The 13,317-nt window shown below is 36.1% G+C and overlaps 1 protein-coding gene across 1 annotated transcript; it reads right to left on the reverse strand.

Moving 5' to 3' along the window:
* Nucleotides 1-3,028: 3,028 nt before the first annotated feature.
* On the reverse strand, nt 3,029-8,614 carry LOC116308546 (uncharacterized). Its single transcript, XM_031719000.2, has 6 exons — nt 8,540-8,614; nt 7,657-7,729; nt 6,850-6,988; nt 6,450-6,561; nt 3,570-3,660; nt 3,029-3,472 (listed from the first exon to the last, which is right to left on the reverse strand). The coding sequence occupies exons 2-6, from the start codon at nt 7,721-7,723 to the stop codon at nt 3,201-3,203; spliced, it is 681 nt and encodes a 226-aa protein (XP_031574860.1). The 5' UTR covers nt 7,724-7,729; nt 8,540-8,614; the 3' UTR covers nt 3,029-3,200.
* Between the last annotated feature and the right edge of the window lie 4,703 nt (nt 8,615-13,317).

A 13,317-nucleotide genomic window follows, 5' to 3' on the forward strand; every position in this document is an offset into this window, starting at 1 on the left:
AGGTACCGACTGATTATTTTTGATTGACAGCAGCAATTACCAAGTTCGCAGAGTATAAATGAAAAACCGCAGTACTGATAAAACAATTTTGCAATAGCACAAAGACCTTTTCGACTCATTTAACTTGTGCGTCAGTAGAGCTAGCGCTCGGACATGCTCGTATGCTATTAAGGCATTTTTTGCTCGAGTTTTACAGTAGGCTGTTTTCGTTAGGTATAAATCCCTAACTTGTTATCTTTTATACGTACGTATTCAGTGGAATATTTATTTGTCGTTTTGGCGTACGTATAAAAGATAACAAGTTAGGGATTTATACCTAACGAAAACAACTTACTATGACTACAAAATCTTTTGAAGTCTTGGCTAAAACAATTTCGCTCGATCGAGTTTTAAAATCTAGTTTTAGAAATTAGCTTAAACTTACTAAATAGCGCAGCGCACTGATTCTAAAAATAGCTTAAAGATTCGGACAAACATTGCATTTTGTTTAACCGCTACGAGGATTATACGAACCGATTTTATTATTTTTACTTAAAGTTACAATAATAACTCATGTAAACTAAGATCAACTGCGATCGGCTGTGAAAATTATCTGCTGAAAGTAAACTTGTAAGTTTGTTTGTCCGAATTTCGCCTTTGTCTTCGTTTTTATGACGTCACGGTTGCGCTGCGCTATTATAATGGACTCTGTCAAAATCCTGTACTCTGATTGGCTGAGTTACTATTTCTACACACTAATTGACATTTCTAATGACGAGAGAAGTATTAATTTCAAACCTCTAATTTAGTTTTCAATTAAAAACTGTTGAGGAAACAACGAATTATCTATCGTACATTCATTCAATAGTTTTAATATTACTATAGATAATGTATTAAAATATCGAATGAAATATAAAAAGAAATTAATATTAAACCAAATATTCGCCATTTATTTAACTTTTCCAGCTAATATGATCATTATTTATTATACAGTTGGGATAGTACGAGCGCGCTGATTGGTCGCCAACTGTGCTTTATCAATGAACAGAGCACAGAGCTGACGCCAACTGCGCGTGCAAAGTGCTACTAGATACCTGCAACCGTCTTTATTTTTGCCTAAATAAATTCAATACCGAAATAAGATTAGCAACTATATAATAAAACGAATAAAACAGCATTTTCCGTGCTCCGTCCAGTAATAAAGCACTTAGGAAGCGCCGTAAGCACTCAAGAAGTGTGAGAAGTACTCGCCGACGGCTCGTGCTTCTCCTTACACTTCATTCGTGCTTACGCCACTTCCTGCGTGCTTTATTGCTGAACGGAGCGCGGAAAAACCTGTTTTATTTGTTAAATACAAATGAGCTTCTATTTGTGTTTTCAAGGGACCTTGTGAGACCTTGTCTTTCACTTTAAAAAGGGGCTTACGTATACAGTAAACGACGAAACAAAAAGACGAAGATATGTCAGTGCAAATTTAGAAGTAGATAAGAGGTTTGTTCTATTAAAATAGGCTTCATTACGTTTTCTAGCTTGTCAAAACATTCGAAATTGTGTTTTTTTCCTCAGGACTCCTGAATTGATTGCCAACGATGCCCAAACATTTTTAAAAACCATATTTTTTTCAAATATGATGCGTATTTATGACCACAATAAGGAAAAGTAACATATTCCTAAAATATGACTTTAATTTAGGAATATTATGATTATTGATGTTATACGTTAACTTTGGGAGCTATTTTACGTGCAAAAAACGTATTTTCCTGAATATATATATTAATTGGTCGTTATATTGTTTATTTTGTTTTTGTTTTGCTTTCCTTTTCGTAATTATTTGTATTTTCTTCCGGTGTTGTTTGAGAGCGCATTAATTTTTGTTTCGTTTTTGATTTTCTTGTTTATTTGTGGTTGTTGGTGTTTGAAGATAAAAAATAATTTTTATATGGTTTCGAACCCACGTCCGCCATAAAAGACAATCGAAAAAGCGAATCCACTGTGCCATACCCCCGAGACATTCGCAGTGCTGAGGCTGCGCATGTGATCAGATGACTCACATCACAAGGTTCACCCAATGTACCAAGTTTCGTTACCAAAGCATTCATTGTAATGAGTGTTCGAAAATATCGGCAAAAATGTTTGGTTCTTAAGTCACATGGTATGTGATGTCACGCCATGTCACGTGGTCAGATGGCTGACAACACAAGTCTCCCCCATCGTACCAAGTTTCGTTACCATAGCATGCATCTTTCCGGAGTTATGGCCAAGGGGCCAGGAGATGCGAGGGGCTACCAGATCATAAATTATGACCAGATGTAGGTGGCACGTGCTAGCCTTACTTGCACCTTACGGCAATTGGCCGAGACTAGCCGGTCCCCGGACCATTTCTATAGCTAATCCCCTGTCACGCACGGATTCTGTTGTCTATCTGACGCATTGTTTTCACGCCTATTGTTATGCTGATTCATCTGGAAACGTGGCCCAAGTGAAAAAACTTGAGCTAAGCTAGTACCAGGATGGATGACCTGAAACTAATATCAATTATCGTCGTTTTAGTTGGGAAATCGTCGAAATTTAAAAACTGCTGGGCATTAATATGTATACAATTGTGGACGATCTAAGTCTAAACCCGTTAATGATATTTTGATATATTTTGTTAGGCTTTTTGGCGATCTTCATTCAAAAATGTTTTGTATAACGAAGATTTGAATGTTTTAAAGAGAAAATCATTTCATTGTTCTGTCTGCACTTTAAGTTGTGTGGACCGCAAATTGACAAATCATAACGCGTTGCCATATGCTAAAATATCTTATACCATAAGCATGCGTTTTTGCCGCCTCTGATCGGTTTAGTGTGACGCAAAATCTCTAACCCCCCCCCCCCCCCCACCACCCCCACCCACATTAAAATTCCTTCTGCTCTGACATCATTCACATACATCTGAAACCTTAGTTTTTGTTGTTGTTCTTGTTGTTGCTTTTTCGTACCCGCTAAAGAACGAGTTTTAAGATCTCTTTAATAATATCGCACTAAACAAGGCACACAACGACTATCATTAATCGAGAATCTCAATTTAATAATTGGTTTGACATTATTACTAGAGTATCCGACCATTTTAACCTTAACTCATAATTCCAATTTGATCTAAACTTCACCCATTTTCAATATTAATCGACAAAAACATCCTAAGACGTCAGTTTGTTTTGCTTGCAAAAGCACGTTTACTTTCATTTGGATTCTTCATTCTTGTCATTGTGAGATTTTGATTTTTTTTCGTGCTCACCAGGGGCCGCATCATCTGTTGGTTCGGCATCCTCCCTGGCTTCTTCATTATTAGGCTCGTCGCTTTCCGCTGGGTAGCAGAAGTTACATGATTTCAAACACGCATAAAAATCATGTTTGGCCATGTTGAAAGCTCCTTCTGTGTTGCTAGTCGTTCCACAATGGCTTCCCTTAGGCATGCAGCTTCCGGGTTTGAATCTGTCCTTGCATTGCCTCTCTAAGAATGAACAAGGAGTATTTTGGCGTTTCGGACACAGGGAAATATCGTACAGCATATCAAAAAACACAAAGGTAAATTTATTATCAATACCAACCTCGAACGATGACCTTCTTGTAACCCTCGGTGTCCACATGTCCTGGCCAAAACTCGTAAGTTTTTTTGGTCTCATAGTCAGATATTATTCCCTGCAAAAAATTAACACATTGGTTATTGTTCCTAGTAAAAAATGATGTTCCTATAGACGTAAGGCCGGAGATGGATGCTGCTAATAATGAACTCCTGATCTTTTATACTGGCGCGATCACAGAGCCATCATGGGAGAAGGATGCTCCTAGTAATGCGCTTGATCCTGATCTGGCAATATCCTGGCCCACAGTCCAAGTATGGAAGACGTATGCAACTAGTAATGGGTTCTCTATGGCTTTCAGACTTCGTATATTAGATGAATGCTCTACGATTTATATTTTGGTTGATATATTGAGGATGAGGAAGATGTAGATGATAATGATAATAATAAAGAATATACAATCAAAGTCATTAACGTTGTCCACCGAAAAAAGACATTCAGACATTCAGACATTCAGACATTCAGACATTCAGACATTCAGACATTCAGACATTCAGACATTCAGACATTCAGACATTCAGACATTCAGACATTCAGACATTCAGACATTCAGACATTCAGACATTCAGACATTCAGACATTCAGACATTCAGACATTCAGACATTCAGACATTCAGACATTCAGACATTCAGACATTCAGACATTCAGACATTCAGACATTCAGACATTCAGACATTCAGACATTCAGACATTCAGACATTCAGACATTCAGACATTCAGACATTCAGACATTCAGACATTCAGACATTCAGACATTCAGACATTCAGACATTCAGACATTCAGACATTCAGACATTCAGACATTCAGACATTCAGACATTCAGACATTCAGACATTCAGACATTCAGACATTCAGACATTCAGACATTCAGACATTCAGACATTCAGACATTCAGACATTCAGACATTCAGACATTCAGACATTCAGACATTCAGACATTCAGACATTCAGACATTCAGACATTCAGACATTCAGACATTCAGACATTCAGACATTCAGACATTCAGACATTCAGACATTCAGACATTCAGACATTCAGACATTCAGACATTCAGACATTCAGACATTCAGACATTCAGACATTCAGACATTCAGACATTCAGACATTCAGACATTCAGACATTCAGACATTCAGACATTCAGACATTCAGACATTCAGACATTCAGACATTCAGACATTCAGACATTCAGACATTCAGACATTCACATTCAGACATCAGACATTCAACATTCAGACACACAGAACAAGACATCAGACACATTCAGACACAGACATCAGGACACAGACATCAGACACAGGACACAGGACACAGGGACACAGACACAGGGACACAGGGACACAGGACACAGGGACCAGGACACAGGGACACAGGACACAGGGACACAGGACACAGGGACACAGGACACAGGACACAGGACACAGGACACAGACACAGACACAGGGACACAGGACAAGGACACAGGGACACAGACACAGACACAGTACACAGGGAACATCAGACACATGACACAGGGACACAGGACACAGACACAGACACATTGACACATGACACAGACAAACACATTACACATTTACACATTTACACATTTACACATTTACACATTTACACATTTACACATTTACACATTTACACATTTACACATTTACACATTTACACATTTACACATTACATTTACACATTTACACATTTACACATTTACCACATTTACACATTTACACATTTACACATTTACACATTTACACATTTACACATTTACACATTTACACATTTACACATTTACACTTTTACACATTTACACATTTACACATTTACACATTTAGACTAAAGTGAGCCTGAAATTTAAATATATAATTCAACTCGTGCTTCGAAAACCCAAAATGCCCCGACCATTCAGTGAGGATTTAAGATGGAGAATTGTATTTCAGCGTTTGTTTTCTGCCAGAACCTTCGAGGAAACACATGATATTTCTTCTAGTCTAAATGTCTAAATGTCTAAATGTCTAAATGTCTAAATGTCTAAATGTCTAAATGTCTAAATGTCTAAATGTCTAAATGTCTAAATGTCTAAATGTCTAAATGTCTAAATGTCTAAATGTCTAAATGTCTAAATGTCTAAATGTCTAAATGTCTAAATGTCTAAATGTCTAAATGTCTAAATGTCTAAATGTCTAAATGTCTAAATGTCTAAATGTCTAAATGTCTAAATGTCTAAATGTCTAAATGTCTAAATGTCTAAATGTCTAAATGTCTAAATGTCTAAATGTCTAAATGTCTAATGTCTAAATGTCTAAATGTCTAAATGTCTAAATGTCATGTCTAAATGTCTAAATGTCTAAATGTCTAAATGTCTAAATGTCTAAATGTCTAAATGTCTAAATGTCTAAATGTCTAAATGTCTAAATGTCTAAATGTCTAAATGTCTAAATGTCTAAATGTCTAAATGTCTAAATGTCTAAATGTCTAAATGTCTAAATGTCTAAATGTCTAAATGTCTAAATGTCTAAATGTCTAAATGTCTAAATGTCTAAATGTCTAAATGTCTAAATGTCTAAATGTCTAAATGTCTAAATGTCTAAATGTCTAAATGTCTAAATGTCTAAATGTCTAAATGTCTAAATGTCTAAATGTCTAAATGTCTAAATGTCTAAATGTCTAAATGTCTAAATGTCTAAATGTCTAAATGTCTAAATGTCTAAATGTCTAAATGTCTAAATGTCTAAATGTCTAAATGTCTAAATGTCTTTTTTCGGTGGACAACGTTAATGAAACTGACTGTATATGGTGGTGTTGGTATTGGTGGTGGTGGTGAGGTGGATGGTGATGATCGATAGTAACACACTAACCTGGTATCCATTCCAGTCGTCTTGGTGATGTTGGCCCCAAACTTTCTGGACATGCAAGTTCACCTTGGCAATATCGCCAATACTAGGCTCGTCAATTTCGGCACTTCCATAGCTTCAAGAAATTGAAATAAACAACGGTTTTATTTTTATAAATTAGCCCGCGAATTACAACAGACATTCATTCAAGATCCATCATGTAAATTTGGTAAAATTGACTGCCTGCCTGCCTTCCTGCCTGCCTGTCTGTCTGTTAATCTGCCTGTTTTCAATCTGTCTGAGTATCTGTATGTCTGTCTGCCTCTGTCTTTCTTTGCATTTCTCAAAAGCAGAAACTCTGGCTCGCCACAGATAACGTACCTAAGTAATCTCCACAATAATCGAATGATATCATATGACCTACCGGCCTCTGCTGAAAGATTTCTTTGGCCACATCCACTTGGTCTTGGTTTTCCCATCAGCCTTGAAAGCTTCGAATCCAACCCAATGGTTGGTTCCTGAACTGGTTTCAACGTTGGTAATCCACGATATACGATACTTTCCTGTAAGTGTATACAGTTGTTTCAAAACAGAATGCAGCATATAATTATGACGAATACTGCGTAGTGAACCAGGACAGAACACAGGGTTAGATTATACCTTTCTAGCTTCGTTTTTTTGTTGTTGTTGTTGTGCACGTTTCAAAATGCCGCTCATGGGAGTTGATTTTTTTCATGTGTAAATATTTTGACATGTTCGCCATAAAAGATCAATTCTCAAGGGAATGGCATGTGATCTGAAATGGGCAATTTTGCATACGAATCTAAAAAGGTCTACTAATCTAAAATGCAAATGAAATCATTCTGTACTTACACATCTTGGATGTGTTATCTAAAGTATTCAAAGTATTTGGCTCCCAAAAGCTTTTGTTATGGTATTTACAAAAACTAGGGCTCGATCTGTGAGTTAGCCGTGCTCAGACTTAGATCAGCCCAGAGCTTATTACAGGGTTTGATTTGTGTGAGTTAGCCGTTCTCTGACTTAGATCAGCCCAGAGCTTATTACAGGGTTTGATTTGTGGAGTTAGCCGTGCCCTGATGTCCTTAGATCAGCCCAGAGGTTGTTTCAGGGTTTGATCTGTGAGTTAGCCGTGCCCTGTCCTTAGATCGGCCCTAGATCAGCCCAGAAGTGGTTTCGTAGTTCGAATATTATAAAGTATGAGGGTTTTTACCGTTAACAGAAGCCAAAGAGGACAAGGCCACTGCACAGAGAGCCATCATCAAGTGTTTGCAAGCCATCTTTTACTACCAATAAATGGAAGTAAAGTATAGTAATGGAAAAATACATGATAAGGTAAGTATTATAAGAATCACAATCGGAATAAGATGCGGAAGAAAACGAAACCATATATAGTCGACAGAGATAAACAACTGAAACACATGCAAAACACTGATGTCCAAAGAAAAAGGGGGGGGGGGGGGGGGGGGATGTTGAAGTATAGATAAACGAAGAAGAAGAAGACGGGCACCATATGGGCACCAGCAGCAACAAATGCACTGAGGAGAATATATGAAAAACGAGAAAAAAAGGATCACTTAGAAAGAAGAAGAACAAGAACAAGAACAAGAACAAGAACAAGAACAAGAACAAGAACAAGAACAAGAACAAGAACAAGAACAAGAACAAGAACAAGAACAAGAACAAGAACAAGAACAAGAACAAGAACAAGAACAAGAACAAGAACAAGAACAAGAACAAGAACAAGAACAAGAACAACAAGAAGAAGGAGAGGGAGGAGGAGGAGGAGGTGGAAGCAAGAAAAGCAAGCAAGACAAAAAAAAGAGAAAAAGAAAAAGAAACGAAGAAAGTAACAGAAAATGAAGGAGAAAGAGGATGAAAAGAATAAGCAGGAAAGAAAGGAAAATGATAACTTCTTTGGCAAAAGAAATAGGAGCAAGAAGAACAAGGGGAAAAAACATTTAAAGAAAGTTCAGGACAAGACGAAAGGGGAAAAAAGAAGAGTAAACAGCAACAAAATGAACATTGAAAACACGAGAAGAAAAGGAAGAGTAAACAATAAGAAAGCAACGAGAAACCTCGAGCTTAGTACTTACATCTTGCAACTTTACAGCTTTCAGCTTCAATTGTAAAAGCAACTGATGTTAAACTACTCAAAGCGACCTGTTTTATATCTTACGGATAAAGAAACTCTACAAATCAAATATTTATTGTGCGACAAATTTGACGTTTCCTGACAAAAAAATGACATTTACCTACTACATTGACATCGATCAGTTAAATCAAAACTCGGTATATATTTAAACTATATAATTCAAGATTTTTGACATTCTAGAGACTAAAAACCGTTCGTTTTAATTGTGCATGTTTGGCTCCACCATGGACATATAGTGTAAACAAATCTGCCCTTAATTAAAAAACATTTCTAAAAAAAATGTTTTCAAAGCACGGATTTTTAATCAATTATTAATCACGTACAGGTTGATTCCTCTACTACCTGCTGACAAACCAGGTTAGCGTTAAAGAACCGTACAAGATTCCGTTAGACAATTGGAATCTTGGTAAGAAAAAAACGGTTAACGTAAAGTGAACATGAAATTGTTATTCGATTGCTACACAAGTGTTTGTAATATTTTGAAGTGGTCTTTCAGCTACAGGTCTTACTCAAGTCTCAGTTAACTCCTTACTTACTGAATTCCATTTTCGCTAACAATATATAGTTAATACAGTTGATAGATAGATAATTTGTAACACCGTATGGTATGTAAAAATGAAACTGACGTTTCGGACGTTAGTCCTTCATCGGAGTAAACGAGAGATGAATGTATATAGTTAATAGCAAACAGCATCTGTTGTCAAACTATGTTTTATAATAATAATAACAATAATAATAATAATAATTCTAAGTTGGAAAGATCAAAGACTATGTTTTATAATAATAATAATAACAATAATAATAATAATAATAATAATAATAATAATAATAATAATAATAATAATTCTAAGTTGGAAAGATCAAAGAAAAGACAGCTATCAAGCAGGATAAGTACACAGGGCTGCGAGCTGGAACCAAAGACATCTACAAATAAAAGCGCAACCGTAAAGCATATCAACGTCGTATACGACTTCCTTGGGAGGATATCATGAGAAACTAAAACACGAGCTAGAGACAGTTAGTCAGAACGGCAGAGAAACGTCGTTCCTAGTCCAGAGATGCCAGAAATGGATCGCCAGTCAGAACGTGGAGATTGTTAAGACATTTTATAATTACACGACCTAAGAAAGAACTATAAAGCAATACCGCTACACTGTAACAAAGCCTAGGCTCGTCCCGCTAGTTATTATGAATTGAAATGATAGAGAAAGGGAAAAAAATAGATTCCAAAGTAATAATAATAACAATATAATGATAATAGTAATAATAATGACAAGTATCAAGACCTCAGAATAGAAATAGAACTAGAGTGTGGAGGATGAAGACCATGGTAGTTCCGATAGTCATTGGATCGCTCGGACCAATATCAAAACAATTTAAGGATCATGTTTAGAGGCTAGAACTTCATAGTATAAGCTTGTTAGACCTACAGAAATCTGTACTTTTAGGCATGGCACACATCTTAAGAAGAGTACTTCAGCTCTCAGGAACCGGGCAGGATCTCGAGCTGAAGGTTAATGTATACCAGCAAAAGAGTTCTAATAATATTCTTATTTTGTTGTACAATATATAAAGGAATAATAATAATATATATTTCTTCTGATATAGCGCCTCTTCCATAAATGTCCAAGAGCGTCGCTTTATAATCAAATCAAACTTAATCAATCGTTTTCAACCCTAGAACCTTCAAAATCATTTTTATATTTTTGAATATTTTTCAGTTAGGTAATGGCTAGATTATATCATAGAACAAGCGCAATTGGAAATTCCATAGAACAAAGCATTTTATTTAATCGTTTGGTGACTAGGAGATGTTGAAATGTACTATCACGTGATGACGACCGTGAGCAAGCAAGTATGTTGCTGAAAACTTGGTTTCCTTATTATTTTCAGATATGAACCGTTTTAAAGTGAAAACTTTCATTCGGTGATCACAAACTAATCGGATGAATATTTCCGCTCAGATGCAGTTAAGTTCAGTAGATTAGAAATAAGAAAGCGATTTCCTTTTCAATAAACAATTAATCTTTTAAAATCATATAGATATAATTAACAAATAATAACTATTATAGAATTTTTTTAGGAAAAAGCTTCTATATTCCCTGATACTATGAACAAAGGAAGTAGCCTTTCCTTCTCTGTGCGCGTTCAACAACACATAACTATAGATGAAGTAGAACAAACACACAGAACAATAGGTCATCCATTAACTTCATATTAGAGGTGTTTCCATAAACCCGTGAAATGCACTTTAGCGTATTTATTTATTTATTTTGTCTATTTTATTTAATTTAATTTACTTTTTATTTTTATTCAACGGCTTAACACAGCCAGATGTTATTATTTAGTATTAATACACTCTAATTCTTTTGTTTTCTATTGTCTTTATCGGACTATTTCACTCTAATTAGTTCACTTGTTTTATGGGTTTATAAGACCTCTCTAAAAAGGGACTAGTTCTGTAGCGGGTTCAGTGAAAAAGCAAGAAAAAACAAACTTGAAAGATTTTGAATTATTTATCAACTAGGTGGCAAAAGAAGGAGAAAAAATCTTCCCTTCCTTCCTTCCTTCCTTTTTTTTAGTTTTTGCTGTAAGTCGGCAACGTATTTCCATGCACACTCATACGCGAAGAACCATTCTTATGGGAAGCCATTTCAATGCTAAGCCATGTTGCACCGTGTAAAGGTGCGATTACACATAGCAATTTTCTCTGCAACTTGTCTGGCGTTGCGCGTTGCGAGACAAGTTGCAAGAGTGATTACACGGTGCAGCGGAGACGCAATCGTTGCCAAAAATAGAAACGAATTCTACTTTTTGCAACGATTGCTGCAACTTGTCTCGCAACATTTTTTAAATTGCGTTGTAGGCTACACGCTGCAATGCTCCGTGCAAGAGAAAATTGCTCTGTGTAATCGCGCTTTAAGGGGAAGTTGTCTGTAAACTGCGTAGGAATAAAAGCTAGGCCGAACTCTCTGGAATCTTTCTAGAGTACCCCTCTTCATTCAATCAGAGGCCGGTTTTTTTGAAACATTGCTCATGTTTTGGCTTAGCAAATGGAGACAGTGTAAATAAAACTGCCCTTAGTTGTTGAAATTGCTTTTCCAAAATTAATCACGTACGAGATGACTCGTCTACTACCTGCTAAGAAACCAGGTTGGTGTTCAAGAACCGTGGAAGATTCCGTTCAATTGGAATCTAGAGTGAAAAAATAAACAAAAAAAAACAACAAAAAAAAACAAAAAAAAAACGGTTAACGAATAGTGAACATCAAAGTTTGCTCGATTTGTACAAGTTATAGTAATATTTTGAAGTTGTCCTTCAACTATATTCCTTTTTTTAAATATGTTTAATTCTTTTCTTTTAGCTTAGTTTAATGTTCTATGATTTTATTAATTTATTTTCATTGTCGTTTTAAAAAAAGCAAAACAAAAAACTAGAAAGATTTTAAATTATTTATCAACTAGGTGGCCAGAGAAGGAGAAAATATCGCTAAAAATAAAAAATACGTTTTATTCGTTTTCCAGAACAGCGTCTATTCTACACACCCGGCTTAGACTAGAAGCGTGTGCTTTAAATAAGTATTTGCTTCGTATCAATTGTTCGCCTTCTCCGAAATGTGTTTGTGGCATATATTATGGCATATATTATAGGCATATTATTATTATTAAACGTGGCCCAGGTGAAAAAGCTTGAGCTAAGCTAGTACCAGGATGGATGACCTGAAACTAATACTGGCTATAACAACTTTTAAGCTAAAACATTTTGCAAGATTTTTTCCACAACTTTCAGTCGATTACAATTATCGTCGTTTTAGTTGAGAAATCGTCGAAAATTTAAAAAACTGCTGGGCATGTATATGATCGTGGACAATCTAAGTCTAAACTCGTAAGTGATATTTTGATATATTTTGTTAGGCTTTTTACCGATCTTCATTCAAAAATATTTTGTATAACGAAGATTTGAATGTTTTAAAAGAACATCATTTCATTGTTCTGTCCGTACTTTAAGTTGTGTGGACCGTAAATTGACAAATCATAACGCGTTGCCATATGCTAAAATATGTTTTACGAATCAAAAACGTTGGTGAAGGTTTGGTTTTATCGTGCATCCATGGGCTAGGTGAATGCATTTAGCAAATGGTCACTCACGCCCCGTCCACACTATGCCGGATAAATTTGAATCCGAATTTTCGGGCCGCGCGAGGGGAGCGCCATACTTAAGAAAAAATGGTAAACCATCGAGTTGATTTTTCATGGCTTGGCTGACGTCACTTCCGTCCGTCCGTCCGTCCGTCCGTCCGTCCGTCCGTCCGTCCGTCCGTCCGTCCGTCCGTATATATTTAAACTATATATATAATTCAGGATTTTTCACATTCTAGAGACTAAAGACCGTTCTTCTTAATTGTGCATGTTTTGGCTCCACCATGTACACATAGTGTAAACAAATCTGCCCTTAATTAAAACACATTTCTAAAAATAAAAATAAAAATTTCAAAGCACGAATGTTTAATAAATTTTTAATCACGTACGGGTTGATTCCTCTACTACCTGCTGTCAAACCAGGTTAGCGGGTATGTGCCGCCCTATAGGGTATGGTATTTCGGCTTTTGGGTCTGGGGTAGGGTATCCTTTTTGGACATTTTGTTTGGGATAGGGTCTCATTTTAGTCTGGGATAGGGTTAACGATTTGGTCGTTTTTGTCTGGCGAATAGGCTACGCT

This window comes from Actinia tenebrosa, unplaced genomic scaffold (assembly GCF_029948245.1).
Source record: "Actinia tenebrosa isolate PJP-AT-01 unplaced genomic scaffold, QUT_ActTen_1.0 PGA_scaffold0__85_contigs__length_37466705, whole genome shotgun sequence".
NCBI classification, from domain to species: domain Eukaryota; kingdom Metazoa; phylum Cnidaria; class Anthozoa; order Actiniaria; family Actiniidae; genus Actinia; species Actinia tenebrosa.

What these genes read in the sequence shown, in the direction of transcription:
- LOC116308546 (XM_031719000.2), bottom strand. Translation starts at nt 7,723, where the DNA reads ATGGCTTGCAAACACTTGATGATGGCTCTCTGTGCAGTGGCCTTGTCC. An exon ending in ACGACTGGAATGGATACCAG is followed by an intron (nt 3,661 to 6,449) that starts GTTAGTGTGTTA and finishes AATTTTTTGCAG; the next exon opens with GGAATAATATCTGACTATGA. An exon ending in CAAGAAGGTCATCGTTCGAG is followed by an intron (nt 3,473 to 3,569) that starts GTTGGTATTGAT and finishes GTTCATTCTTAG; the next exon opens with AGAGGCAATGCAAGGACAGA.